We start from the raw sequence: 13,683 nt of genomic DNA on the forward strand, positions 1-13,683 counted from the left end.
TATTAAATTTTAAGCCTTTTTAATTTTATGAAGGCAAAAAGTGGAAACCTAATAAACATGTGTCTATGTAAAAAAAATTAATAAAAAAATAAAGAAAATTAAAAAAGTAAGACCACCATGCGTGTACACAGCAATGATGTGCACACAGCAATTAATGATTGATTGAAGGCAAAAAGTGGAAACCTAATAAACACATGTCTAAGTAAAAAAAATTAATAAAAAAATAAAGAAAATTAAAAAAGTAAGACCACCATGCGTGCACACAGCAATGATGCATTAATGATTGATGTGCCTCTGTGAGGGCCATTAAACAGATAGGGAAGGTCATTAGTAAGTATTTGAACATAGTGGCTTCATGTTGATACCGAGTCGAGGGTAGTAGAAGACAGTGCTTTTAAAATAATTTACAGCCCACTTGAGGGAGTGAGAGAAGGGGATGGAGGGTAAGGAGGAACTAAAACCCAAAGCTGCAGTTTAAGCCACCTCTGGACAGTGCTTAGCATGAAACTTCACTGAGGAGATAAAAATTTAATATGGATATTAGACATCAGAAATGGAGGGATTGCAGTTGGGAAAGAATGGTCTTGTGGGAGAAATGTCATGAACAAAAAAAAAAGGCTGATAAGGGCTCAGTGCCTGTGGCTCAAGCAGCTAAGGTGCCAGCCACATACACCTGAGTTGGTGGGTTTGAATCCAGCCTGGGTCCAACCAGCAACAATGAAGGCTGCAACTGAAAGCCCAGTGTTGTGGTGGGTGCCTGCAGTCCCAGCTACTTGGAAGGCAGAGGCAGGAGACTCGCTTGAGCCCAGGAGTTGGAGGTTGCTGTGAGCTGTGATGCTACAGCACTCTACCCAGCGGGATAGCTTGAGGCTCTGTCTCAAAAAAAAAAAAAAAAAAAAGAATTGGCTCCCAAAGCCACATTTGGTGGCTCACACCTGTAATCCTAGCACTCTGGGAGGCCAAGGTGGGAGGATCCCTACCCCTTGGGTAGGGAAAAGAATGGTGGACCTTTTTTTTTTTTTTTTAGCAACTCAGCAAAATAAAGTTCCAGCTTATTGTTGGACAACATTGTTTTATACATGTATCAGGAGTTTGAGATTCGTTTGAGTAAGACCAAGATCCCAATTCTACTAAAAATAGAAAAATTAGCTGGGTATTGTGGCAGGCACCTATAGTCCCAGCTACTTGGAAGGTTGAGGTAGGAAGATTGCTTAAACCCATTGATACAGGGCTCCCCATTCAGGGTGGACAGGACTACTCCCTTCATTTTCTAGGCCTGGGTGAGCTCAGAAAGCAGTCTCATCACAGACTCCATCTCCACGTGCAAACAGGCGCTTTTGAGGCTGCATTCTCTGGGCCCAAGCAAGGATGAAAAAAGCAACCCGATGGGGATCGCATCAGGGCAATTCCTCCTGGAGTAGGGGACACATACCCTACTGCTTCACCTGGGGTAACGACTTCGAGGTCTGGATTCCTTTGCTAATTTTAGGAATATTTTCTGGGTCAATTGTGACATGTTTCAGACTTACGTTCCCCAGTCCTCCCCACCCCCCCTTGCAGGATAGGAAAAGCAGTACATAACCCCTCCACAGAAACAGGCTGCTCACTTGGGCCCTCCTTCCATTCCTGGAAGTTCTGTTCCTCCCCTTTCTCGTATCTATTTCTTTATCTGTCAATAAACCCTGTCCTTTTGCTTATTCATGTGGTCCATGTTTCAGTCTTTGAACCCTGAGATCAAGGACTCAGCAGAGAGCAAAATTCCGGCTACATCAGGAGTTTGAGGTTTGCTGTGAGCTAAGCTGATGCCACAGCACTCTAGCCAGGGCAATAACGAGTGAGATTCTATCTTAAAAGAAGAAAAAAAATTAGCACCCAAAATTGCTGAAATTGTTACAGCGATTGGTATATATCATCCTAACCATTTTTCCTCTTTTGAGCCAGAAGTACTTAGCTTGTGGAACAAGCATCCCCATGCTAGAAAATAGTATATGTTTACCATGTGTGAAAAATAAGCCTTCCTTCTTGTTCTTGAAAGTTTGGCACCTGTCCCCTGAAGCTGCATCAGAAAAAGAGGGACAAATGGTTTGAGGAGAAAGAAGTTTATCACTTTGCCAGCAAAGGAGGAAACTGGTCTCAAATCCAAATTCCTGCTTCTGGGCAGAAATCCAGCGCTTTTAAAGGTTCTGATCCCATAATTCAGTGGTTCCTAACGTCGCAACAGTTTAATACAGTTCCTCATGTTGTGGTGACCCCCAACCATAAAATTATTTTCATTGCTACTCCATAACTGTAATTTTGCTACTGTTATGAATCGTAATGTAAATATCTGATATGCAGGATGTATTCAGGTGACCCCTGTGAAAGGGTCGCAACCCACAGGTTGAGAACCGCTACCATAATTCCATCTTGGGCCAAAACAAATCACGAGGCCTGTGCAACAGTCTTGTGACCTCCACCCAGGTTAATCCCATCTTCAGCTAAGAGGCTCTCTATCTGTGCCCTCTGCCAATTCCCTTGAGCTTTCCCTGAGGCACAAAGAACAAGAGGCATTCCCTGCCCCTCTCTGTCACTAGCCTGAGGCAGTAATGCAGGTTTCAGTTCCCCCAAAGTGAGAAAGGCCAAAAATATTTTTGCCATTGTTTTCTGGCCATTCCCTCTGCAACATATTCACTGCAATAGTCAGAACAACACGGCAGAGTGCATGTTCTGAAGACAAAGAACTCATAAGATTGAGTCAAAAAACAGGTCCAGTTAAGATTAATAAAAGGTTAGCATAATGAAGGTTAGGAAGGTCTGGAGAGACAGCGTACTTAACCACCTGGCAGGTGGACTACAGGATTGAAGTGGAAGAGGGAGGGCGTCAAGCTTCTGTGTTGATTAAATGTTTTGTTTTTTAGACAGTGTCACTCTGTTGCTCAGGGTAGAGTGCTGTGACATCAGGATAGCTCATAGCAGTCTCAAATTTCTGGACTTAAGCAATCCTCCTGCCTCAGCCTATAGTAGTTGAGGCTACAGGTACTACTAATACAGATACAACACAGGCTAATTTTTCTATTTTTAGTTGAGACCATGAGTCCCTTTGCTCAGTCTGGCCTCAAATTCATGAACTCAAGTGATCCTCCTGCTTCCACCTGCCACAGTGCTAGGATTACAGGCGGGAGCCACCTGGCCCCGCCCTGATTAAATATATATGTATTTTTTTGAGACAGAGCCTCAAGCTAATGCCCTGGGTAGATGTCCTGGCGTCACAGCTCACAACAACCTCCAACTCCTGGGCTTAAGCGATTCTCTTGCCTTAGCCTCCCAAGTAGCTGGGACTACAGGCGCCTGCCACAACGACTGGCTATTTTTCGGTTGTAGTTGTCATTGTTTGGCAGGCCCAGGACAGAGTCAAACCTGCCACCTCTGGTGTATGTGGCTGGTGCCTTAGCTGCTTGAGCTACAGGCACCACCCCCTGATAAAATATTTTTAAAAGCATCTTTATGTGTTGTATATTCAAGAAGACAAAAATAGATTCATTTCAAGTTACTCCTAAGGTAAAAGGCTAGTTGAGTCAAAAAGATCGATTTTTTTTAAAAAGATAAGTTTATTAAAACTTTGAAGTTATTCAACAATTTATTAAAATCAGAAATAAATATGTTGACACAAAAAAAGTCCCAGAAATTAGATTTAAAAAATTTTGGTTTCAAAGAATTAGATTTCAAAGAATTCCTTTTCAAAGGTTTTAATATTACATTCTTTGTTCAGCTGGGACTTATACTGATTTGGGGATCATTTTGCCCCTGAATCATGGCCATGATTAAAATTAGCAGCAGCGTATCTATCTCACGGATAGATGAGAGGCTTGTATTCAGTCTTAGCTAAACTTAGCAAATAGCACCATATTTTCATTTAATGGGATGCAATTTCTCCTGCAGTTCTTTGGAACAAGGAGCCTTTGGTTCCTCCAAAGAAGAGCCATTTGTGTCCTTCTCCAAACACCTCTGATTACTCGTCTTTAGTTAAGACACTAGCCAGCAGATCCCCTCAGGACTCCTTGCGCACATTCAGGTAAAAATGTCCCAGAGAAGGTGGTTTACTTCAGTTCTTGCTCTCTCAGCTCCAATCATTACTTAGCTGGTCAGTTAGGCAGGTAAAACTGGGTTAAAAATTTAAACATTCCTAGTAAGTCGTGTCCAGAAATAGATGAAGACCGTTGCTAAAAAGCACAACAGTAAAACTTCGAACAGCAATCTTCTCCAAAAAGCTAGCGGTAAGGGTGTCCTGAAGAACTGACAAAAGCCATCCTACAAGTGAGAGACAAGAGAAGAATTAGATTGCTTCACAATGCTGAAAATATACAGGAATTTCTACATTAAACAGTACAATAACTTAAAGAGGAAAGGTAATTCTGACCAATAGGCAGTCTGTCATTAGGAATCCTGAAGATTTAGAATTGGTAAGGAGTGGTCCAATGGAGTGAACAGAACCAGCCCTTTAACTGTCACGTAGAGCAGCAACACTCATTTTGATTCCAAACCACTAGGAAGGTGGACTGATCTAGGTTGTTTTGAGCCAAAGACAGATGCCCTTCGGGAAGCTGTTAAAGCACTAGATTGAAAAGTTATCACTTGTGAACAGAGCAAGCTGCTCCATTTAAGGGGATGGAACCCCAAGCTGTGGCATTTTAACTGCAGCTGGCAAAGATGAGGGTGAATCCTGTTGCCCTAATTTGAAATTTTAGGTCTTTTTTTTTTTTTTTTGAGACATAGTCTCACTCTGTTGCCCAGGCTAGAGTGCATAGCATCATCCTGTCTCACAGCTACCTCAAACATCTGGTTTCATGTAATCTTCCTGCTTCAGCCTTGTGAGTAGCTGAGACTACAGGTGCCTGCCACAACACAAAGCTAATTTTCTCTATTTTTAGTAGAGAAGGGGTCTCACTATGTTGCTTAGGCTGTTTTCCTGACTTCAAGCAATCCTCCTGTAGCCTCCATGAGTTCTATGATTCCAGGTGTGAGCTACCGCTCCTGGCTGAGATTAATCTTCAGTTAGTATTAAATAGCCAGAAAAATGAAGTCAAAAAACAATGTCCTCCAGCCCCCCTTTCCCCTGTAGGTGCAGAGAGAGCCCTTAGGGGGCCAGATGCTGGTTAAGACAAGGCTTAAGTGGGGTTCCTAGAAATGCCCAGAGAGCTGAAGACCAACACAAATACCTCATGTTATCTTTCTCTCTTCAAATGGAACCCAATTAGCCACTATAAGAAGTCTAAATGGAATCTGCCCACAGGAAGTTATGGATTTAAAAGAAAATTGTTGGTTTTAATAGTTTGACTATATTTAATCCCATAAAAGAGTCATTTCAGTGTTGATTCAACTCCAGTAAGGAAGAAGAAACAAACAGGGGAACTAGATAAGAACTCAAGAGGTACAGGTCCCTGCTGAGAGGTGAGTGCAGTGAACTAGAAGTTAAGGAACCAGCTGGAGTTGCAGCTCCAACTCCCACCAGCAGTTACAAACCACCAGGGAGACATAAGTGGGAGGATTGCTTCAGCCTAAGAGTTCGCGACCAACTAGGACAATAAAGCAAGACTCCATCTCAAAGAAAGTTAAGGAAACTCAGCGCCACCGCTAGTAACCACGCACATTCCAAAGCCTGTGGCCCCGGTTCTTCCTAAGAAGTGCTGTGATCCATCAGTGGGGTTCGGAGTCTTTCCATAGGTGCATGTGATAGGTGGAGAAAAAACCTGACGTAGCCTGGGCCACACCGCCGTTCACTGTACAAGTTGGAGGTCTCTGAGGAAGAGCATCCAGACCTAAGGCGGCGCTTCCTGAAAGCCCCCGAGGGCGGGCTGAGGCTGGGTGAGGACGCAGCGTGTAGACCCAACTCGGGCGCTGCTGCCTCTGAATGGGCTCCCAACAGCCGTCTAGCAAAGCCGATTCCTGCATGTCCGACTGCCAAGAGAGAACAAACCCGACTTGACACCGAACGTTCCAGTCCCGCTGAAAAGAGCCTTCTTGCTTTAAGGGCGACAGGGCCCACGCGGCAGCGGAATGCCTGGACTTTCCAGTGCTATCGCGGCCGGGGCGAGCTGAAACACCCCCCCACTCCCCGCCCCAGCCCGTGACGTTCCGCGGAGGAGCTCAGTCAGCGGCTCTAGGATAAGGGGACCGCCACAGTCCAACAACACAAAGAGCGCAGGAGGGAGAGAGCCCGGCTCTAGCGCCAAGGAGCGGAAGCTACCTCCTGCGCTATGCCCCGCCCATCACGATACGTCCCGCCCCAGCGCAGGTAGCGCGGCGCCGGATTGGATAGCGCGGCTCCGGATTGGATGGCACCGCCCCATTGGGGGCGGGGAGAGAGTCACCGAGTCTTGTATAAGAGATGCAGCGACGCTCTTTCCCGCATTCCCAGACAGAGCTGTCGGGGAGAGTACTTACTGTACACCCGGCGGCAGCTGGTCGGCAGCAAGTGGTCGTCGGCTGCGTTGGCAGCGTGAGTAGCTTCTGCGGCTTCGGCAGAGTCAGCAGCCGGTCGTCGGCTGCGTTGGCAGAGTGAGCCGCGTTTGTGGCTTCGGCAGAATCGGCGTCTGTGTTGTCTTCGGCGTGTAGGAAATGGCGGAATACTTGGCTTCCATCTTCGGCACCGAGAAAGACAAAGTCAACTGTTCGTTTTATTTCAAAATTGGAGCTTGTCGTCATGGAGACCGGTGCTCTCGGTTGCACAATAAACCGACCTTTAGCCAGACCATTGCCCTCTTGAACATTTACCGTAACCCTCAAAACTCTTCTCAGTCTGCCGACGGCTTGCGCTGTACCGTCAGCGATGTCGAGATGCAGGAACACTACGATGAGTTTTTTGAGGAGGTTTTTACAGAAATGGAGGAGAAGTACGGGGAAGTCGAGGAGATGAACGTCTGTGATAACCTGGGAGACCACCTGGTGGGGAACGTGTACGTCAAGTTTCGCCGGGAAGAGGACGCAGAAAAGGCAGTGATCGACTTGAACAACCGTTGGTTTAACGGGCAGCCGATCCATGCTGAGCTCTCGCCAGTGACCGACTTCAGGGAGGCCTGCTGCCGGCAGTACGAGATGGGGGAGTGCACGCGAGGCGGCTTCTGTAACTTCATGCACTTGAAGCCCATTTCCAGAGAGCTGCGCCGCGAGCTGTACGGACGCCGGCGCAAGAAGCACAGGTCGAGGTCCCGGTCTCGGGGGCGTCGTTCTCGGTCGAGAGACTGTGGTGGTGGTGGAGGACGGGAGCGCGACAGGAGACGATCACGAGACCGTGAAAGATCTGGGCGATTCTGAGCGAACCTTTTTGTACCATGTCTTCTAGAAAGTGTTGAAGTTGATTGATCAAACCGGTTCATAATTGGAATTTTTTATATAATAAATGACAACTACAAAGATGGGTTTATGAGTAAAATTTGTAGTGATACAGTAAAAAAAGAAAAACAAAAAAACCTTTCTAGACACCTTGCCCCCCGCCCCCCTCGGTGTCCCTGTGCAGAGTCGCTCACCCAGCCGCCTTGAGCCTCCAGCCAAACGCGGTGCTGCCCCACCAGCCGAGAGCTCAGTAGGGCCACTAGGCGCTGGCAATCCCTGGCGACTTCGTCTTCTCCCTCCTTCAGTTGCGACTTGTCCTGCTTCTCCCGCCTGGCTTCTACTGGAGGCCTCTGTAGAAGCGTCCCTGCGAAGGTCACGAGCGTCACCACTCGGCCCCAGTTGAGTCTCTGGTTGTCTGAGAGCATAGCCTTCACCATCCGTTCCACCACCTGAACGCGATTCCCGGGGTAGCCTATGTAGGCGGAGAAAAAGGACCAGTGGCGCTGCTGTATATAGGCGGTCACGGAGCGCAGCAAGGCGGCCTCGGGCGAGGACGGCGTCGGCTCCGGGGCAGTCGGATCCCGCGCGCAGTACTCCAGGTAGTCAGTCAGCAGCCGCTCGGTGCGCTCCCTCAACGGGTCTGCCATGGCCTAGCTGCTGCTGGCCTGGGCCTCCTGCCTGTTTTCTAGGCCCGGCCGCGCCTCCCCCTGGAAGGCCCCGCCCAGGCCACCCAGATGGGCCTCAGCAGTTGCTTTTCTAGGTTCTGAAAGGAGCCTTTGATGGGAATCCCACCTGCACCTGTCACAGTGGTGGAGACGAGGCCCGGAGGTGTGGCGTGTTTACGTTGTGAGACTCTTCTGATTAGTTCCAGGCCTGGCTACTAAGAACCTGAGGGGGCAGTGTGAGCGGGGGTGTTTGCCTCCTCTTAACATAGCAGCTGTTCCCTGATTCATTTCTCCCAGTCTCAATTCCCAGTTGTCCCAAATTCAGCCGTTTTTTATTCTTTAGTCCCTCATCTTTCAGGTGCTTATAATGTAGAATCACTTAGTGCCTCTAATATTTTAAGGAGAGGGTGGCAAAGGCTACACACAGCCCTGTAAGGAGGGCTCTTTTGCAGCCTTATCAGCATTTCCAAATTGGACAGAAGCATCCAGGTGTGTGTTGGAGACTTCCTGTTTTTGGAGTTAGCTCATGTGGCAGGAAACAGGTGATTTCCACCCTCATCCCCCGCCATCATTAGCTATATTCACTCATTCTCGAATGTACAGTTAGAGCCTTTGGGGTGCTAGGCCTCTCCCTCGGGAACTGGAGATAAAATAGAAAACAAGACGTGTTCCCTGACCTAAACGACCCTGCAGTATAGCGATGGGTGGACAAAGGAATGGCCAACAGTGCAGTTTAGTTGATGAATATAATAAAAGTTGAAGGAGTATTAAGTTCTAGAGCAGTGGCTACTGCTTATACTATCATTCTTATATTGTTTAGAGTTCTCTTTACTTTTTATTGGGCAAGACCTCATCACTGCAATCCCCTGATAAAGGTAATACTTCTTATATTAAACTTTATCTGTTCATATTACTGTATGGTTTCTTTCTCTTGATTGGACCCAGACTGATACAGAATTGGTGCTAGCTATGAAATTTTGGAGGCTCAGTGGTCTGGAGCATCTTGAAATATCCCTTTCAGAGTAAAAAATGAGTTGCTATATCTTGTATCACTTAAAAGAAAAAAGAGGCACAGAGCTTGGTAGGCGTCTTAGTCTATTTCAGCTGCTATCACAATACCGTAGACTGGGTGGCTTATAAATAACAGAAATTCATTTTACACAATTCTATTGGCTAAAAAGTCCAAGATCAAGCTGCTGACAGATTCTGTGTCTAGTGAGGGTTTGCTTCCTAGTTTGCAGACGACAGTTTCCTTTTTTTTGTCCTCACCTTGCAAAAGAGGTTAAGAGCTCTCTAGGATCTCTTATCAGGACACTTGTCACAGTCGTGAGGGTTCCAGCCTTAGGATCTAATCACCTCCCAAAGGCCCCATCTCCTAATACCATGACACTGGGGTTTGGGGGACACAAACATTCAGTTCACAGCAATAGACTGTTTTGAATTTTGTAGGCAAGATATACCACATTTGAATGCTCTTACTTCAACCCAATCAACAAACAGGCTGGTGGGTGGAGGACCAGAATAAGATGGGTTGGGCACAGTGGCTCATGCCTGTAGTTGTAGCACTCTGGGAGGCGGAGGTGGGTGGATTGCCTGAGCTCACAGGTTCCAGACCAGCCTGAGCAAGAACGAGACCCCATCTCTAAAAATAGCCAGGTGTTATGATGGGCACCTGTAGTCCCAGCTACTCGGGAGGCTGAAGCAAGAGAGTCACTTGAGCCCAAGAGTTGGAGGTTGCTGTGAGCTGTGATGCCCTGGTACTGTACCCAGGATGACAAAGTAAGACTCTGTCTCAAAAAAAAAAAAGAAAGAAAGAAAAGGATTAGGCTCTGCAGAAGCTTTAGGCCGCAGTAAAGCTGCCCTACCATTTGGGTCTTATGATCCAACAGACCCAGTGGTACTTGAAGTGTTAAATAGAGATGCTCACTAGAGCCTTTGGCAAGCACTATTAGGAGAAGTGAAGACATCTAGAATTTTGAAGCAAATATATGCCTGCTTATGAAGATAACTCTGTTTTTTTTTAGGCAAGTGCTAGCTTGTTGTGGGGCCAGAGCCTCATTCTGTTCCCCTGGGTAGAGAGCTGTAGTGTCAGTCTAGCTCTCAGCAACCTCAAACTCTTGGGCTCAAGCAGTCCTCTTGCCTCAGCCTCCAGAATAGCTAGGACTTAAGGACCTGCCACCACGCCTGGCTAATTTTTCTGTTTTTAGTGATGATAGGGTCTCACTCTTGCTCAGGCTGGTTTCCTGAGCTAAAACAATCCTCCCTTGGCCTCCCAGAGTGCTAGGATTACTGAGCCACTGCCCCTGGGTAAAATAGAAAGTTTGATACATTTTCCATGTTTTTTTCTTTTTTTGAGACAGACTCACTATGACACCCTTGGTAGAGTGCTATAGCATCATAGCTCACAGCAACCTCCAAGTCTTGGGCTTAAGCGATTCTCTTGCCTTAGCCTCTCAAGTAGCTGAGACTACAGGCACCTACCACACCCGGCTATTTTTTGTTACAGTTATCATTGTTGTTTAGCTGGCCTAGGCCAGACTTGAACTGCCAACTTTGGTGTATGTGGTTGGCGCCCTACTTGCTGAGCTATGGGCGCTGAGCCACATGTTCATGTGGTTTTTTTGGGTTTTTTTGAGACAGAGCCTCAAGCTATAGCCCTGGGTAGAGTGCCATGGCATTACAGCTCATAGCAACCTCCAACTCCTGGGTTTAAGTGATTCTCTTGCCTTAGCCTCCCAAGTAGCTGGGACTACAGGCGCCCGCCACAATGCCCAGCTATTTTTAGAGACAAGGTCTTGCTCTGGCTCAGGCTGGTCTCCAACTTGTGAGCTTAGGCAATCCACCCGCCTCAGCTTCCCAGAGTGCTAGGAGTACAAACGTGAGCCACTGCGCCCTAACTTTCATGTTTTATTTGTAAGAGTCATGATTTTACCTTGCTGAACATTATTTTTAACAGTAAGCACATAGTTTTTTTCTTAGATTTGGAGTGGCTTGGTGTAGAGTGGTAAATTCTCTGGCACTGCCATTGGTAACTCTTATAATTATAAATATAACTAAACAACAGATGAATAAATAAACCTCCACACGGATTTCCTGTCCACACAATAAGAGGCAGTTTGCATTTAGACTTGCTTGAAATCTGGCTCTGTAACTTGGAAGCTGTGCATTCATGGGCAAGTTATTTAACTCTCCTAACCTCAATTTCCCCATCTAAAAAATGAAGATAATGAAGTCAGCATCATATGGCTGTTACAAGGATTACATTAGTTGGTGCATGCCAAGTGCTTAGCCCAGTGCCTGTACATAGTAAAAACTTAGCATTACAGAGAAACTTTCACTATTTGTATTATAATAACTAACAGATGTTACCATGCTCATTTGCCCCACTCACAGCCAAAACAGTTGACTGTGACAAAACAGTTTTGGCTGTTTTTAAAAAAGTTTTGAAAATAGCCAGTGATTATTATTTTTCCATAAATACAGGGTGTCCATAAAGTTCATATACCGTATTTCCCAGAAAATAAGACCTACCCCAAAATTAAGCCCTAGCAGGATTTCTATGTATTTGTTAAATATAAGCCCTGCCCCGATAATAAGACCTAGTGGTACGCTGCATAGTCACACCCTGCTTTTCGGTGTGGAGCGGTAAGGAAGACTGGAATACCTTTTATCTGCCACACCTCCTTTCTCTGAGCCATTCACACTTGTGCAGGTGTGCGTGTGGTAACCTTGGTCGCAGGCATCCTATTGCGCATGTGCAAATGGCTAGGGGAAAGGAGTTCACGCAGCACTAGCACCAGCCCCACCAACAAGGTCAGCATTTGGTTGCAGCCATCATTGTTGTTTGGCAGGCCTGGCCTGGGGATTCAAACCCGCCACCTTAGGTGTATGTGGCTGGTGCCTTAGCCGCTTGAGCCACAGGCACTGAGCCTGTTACCAGCTTTGAGATGTAATTCACATACCATAAAACTTGCCCTTTGAAATATATAATTGATTGGTTTTTAGTATATTCACAGAGTTGTGCAAACATCACTACTATTTCATCCCATTACCCCCAAAGAAACTCTGTAGCCATTAGCAGTTACTTGTCATGGCCAGCCTTAAGTAACCACTAATCTACTTTCTTTATGGATTTGGACATTTTCATATAAATTAAATCATAGAACACGGTGGCCTTTTTTTTTTTTTTTTTGAGACAGAGTCTCACTATGTTGCCCTCAGTAGAGTGCCATAGTGTCATAGCTCACAGCAACCTCAAATTCTTGGGCTTAAGCAATTCTCTTGCTTCAGTCTCCCAAGTAGCTGGGACTACAGGTGCCCACCATAATGCCCTGCTGTTTTCTGTTGCAGTTGTCATTGTCATTTAGCTGGCCCAGGCCAGATTCAAACCGGCCATCCTTAGTGTATGTGACTGGCACCATAACCACTGTGCTACAGGTGCCGAGCCATGGTGGCCTTTTGTCTCTGGTTTTTTTCACTGAGCTTGTTTTTAAGGCTCATCCATGTCATAGCATGTTTCAGCACTTCATCTCTTTTTATTGCTCAATACTATCCCATTGTATAGATATACCACATTTTGTTAATCCACTTGTCTATTGAACATTTGGGTTGTTCCCACTTTTGGCTATTATGAATAATGCTGCTATGGATATTTGTGTTCAAGTTTTGTGAGGGTGTATGTTTTAATTCCTCTTGGATATAGACCTACGAATGGGAGGCTGCTTATTACTGTGGAAAATAGACAGGTTGGAAACTGACTTCTGCTTCATGGTTCCTGGTTTATGATAAATCTAAACAGTGGTTTGTTGGTTAGAAAATCTTAGGTTCAAAAATAGTCATTTTCTGTTGCCACAGTCCTCATGTAAATGCTCATACCACTTACAATAAGTTTTTCATATCTGCTTATGTAGGTTAAGTTGACCACGGCATCATTCCCAATCCCATCTCCTTATTAGACAGTCTGTATCCTTTTTTTCCTGGTTCTGTTTTTTAAATTTATTTTACATCTTTTGTGTTTACCTGGAGTTGAAATACATTCTTCTTAGGAAAGTATCTCAAGAATGGGAAAAAACGTATCCAATGTACTTAATACCAAGATATAAACAACTACATGCTCGTGTGAAAGATAAAGCACAAGTACAGTCAGTTGAAGGGGAGCAGGGGGAGGGCAATTGGCCCCCCCTACTGTGAGGGTGTTCAGCACACTCCCTGGGTGCAGAACTCAACTACAACTTGAACCTTAGAAACAAAAACAATGTACCATAAACATTTGTAAGCCCATATTAATCTATAATAAAAATAACTTAATTAGCATATAATTACACATTTATGGAGTGCACTATGATCTTTCATACATGTATACAATGTGTAATGATCTCAAATCAGAGTCATTAGCATATCCAATCTGAAACGTTTCTTATTTCCTTGTGTTGGGGATGTGAAAGTTGTCAGAATAAAAATGGACTTATTAGTGTTAAAGTAAAAACCTTGAGGGTGGCGCCTGTGGCTCAAAGGAGTAGGGCGCCGGCCCCATATGCCAGAGGTGGCGGGTTCAAACCCAGTCCCGGCCAAAAACTGCCAAAAAAAAAACCCAGAATTCGGTTTCCTGTTTAGCACCCTGGATGGGATCCCTGCGGTCCTCCTCTGCAATGCTAAACCAAATGTGGTCTGCTACCTGGCTGTCCAAGTGCTAACCCACCGCACCATTTCC

At 45.7% G+C, this 13,683-nt stretch overlaps 2 protein-coding genes across 2 annotated transcripts; one reads left to right on the forward strand and one right to left on the reverse strand.

Moving 5' to 3' along the window:
* Positions 1-4,152: 4,152 nt before the first annotated feature.
* BCL2L10 (BCL2 like 10) lies at positions 4,153-7,955 on the reverse strand. Its single transcript, XM_003784622.1, has 2 exons — positions 7,503-7,955; positions 4,153-4,287 (listed from the first exon to the last, which is right to left on the reverse strand). Exons 1-2 carry the CDS (start codon positions 7,953-7,955, stop codon positions 4,153-4,155), a joined length of 588 nt encoding a protein of 195 aa, XP_003784670.1.
* LOC100953940 (splicing factor U2AF 35 kDa subunit) lies at positions 6,588-7,290 on the forward strand. The gene has a single exon (XM_012801858.1). It carries the CDS (start codon positions 6,595-6,597, stop codon positions 7,288-7,290), a length of 696 nt encoding a protein of 231 aa, XP_012657312.1. The 5' UTR covers positions 6,588-6,594.
* Positions 7,956-13,683: the final 5,728 nt, after the last annotated feature.

This window comes from Otolemur garnettii, unplaced genomic scaffold, assembly GCF_000181295.1.
Source record: "Otolemur garnettii isolate 467f Iridium unplaced genomic scaffold, OtoGar3 scaffold00011, whole genome shotgun sequence".
In the NCBI taxonomy this organism is placed as follows: domain Eukaryota; kingdom Metazoa; phylum Chordata; class Mammalia; order Primates; family Galagidae; genus Otolemur; species Otolemur garnettii.

Excerpts from the sequence above, each read along its gene's own strand:
- BCL2L10 (XM_003784622.1), bottom strand. The coding sequence starts at position 7,955 with ATGGCAGACCCGTTGAGGGAGCGCACCGAGCGGCTGCTGACTGACTAC. Across the intron at positions 4,288-7,502 it reads TGGAGGCTCAAGGCGGCTGG|GATGGCTTTTGTCAGTTCTT; the intron begins GTGAGCGACTCT and ends TCTCACTTGTAG.
- LOC100953940 (XM_012801858.1), top strand. The coding sequence starts at position 6,595 with ATGGCGGAATACTTGGCTTCCATCTTCGGCACCGAGAAAGACAAAGTC.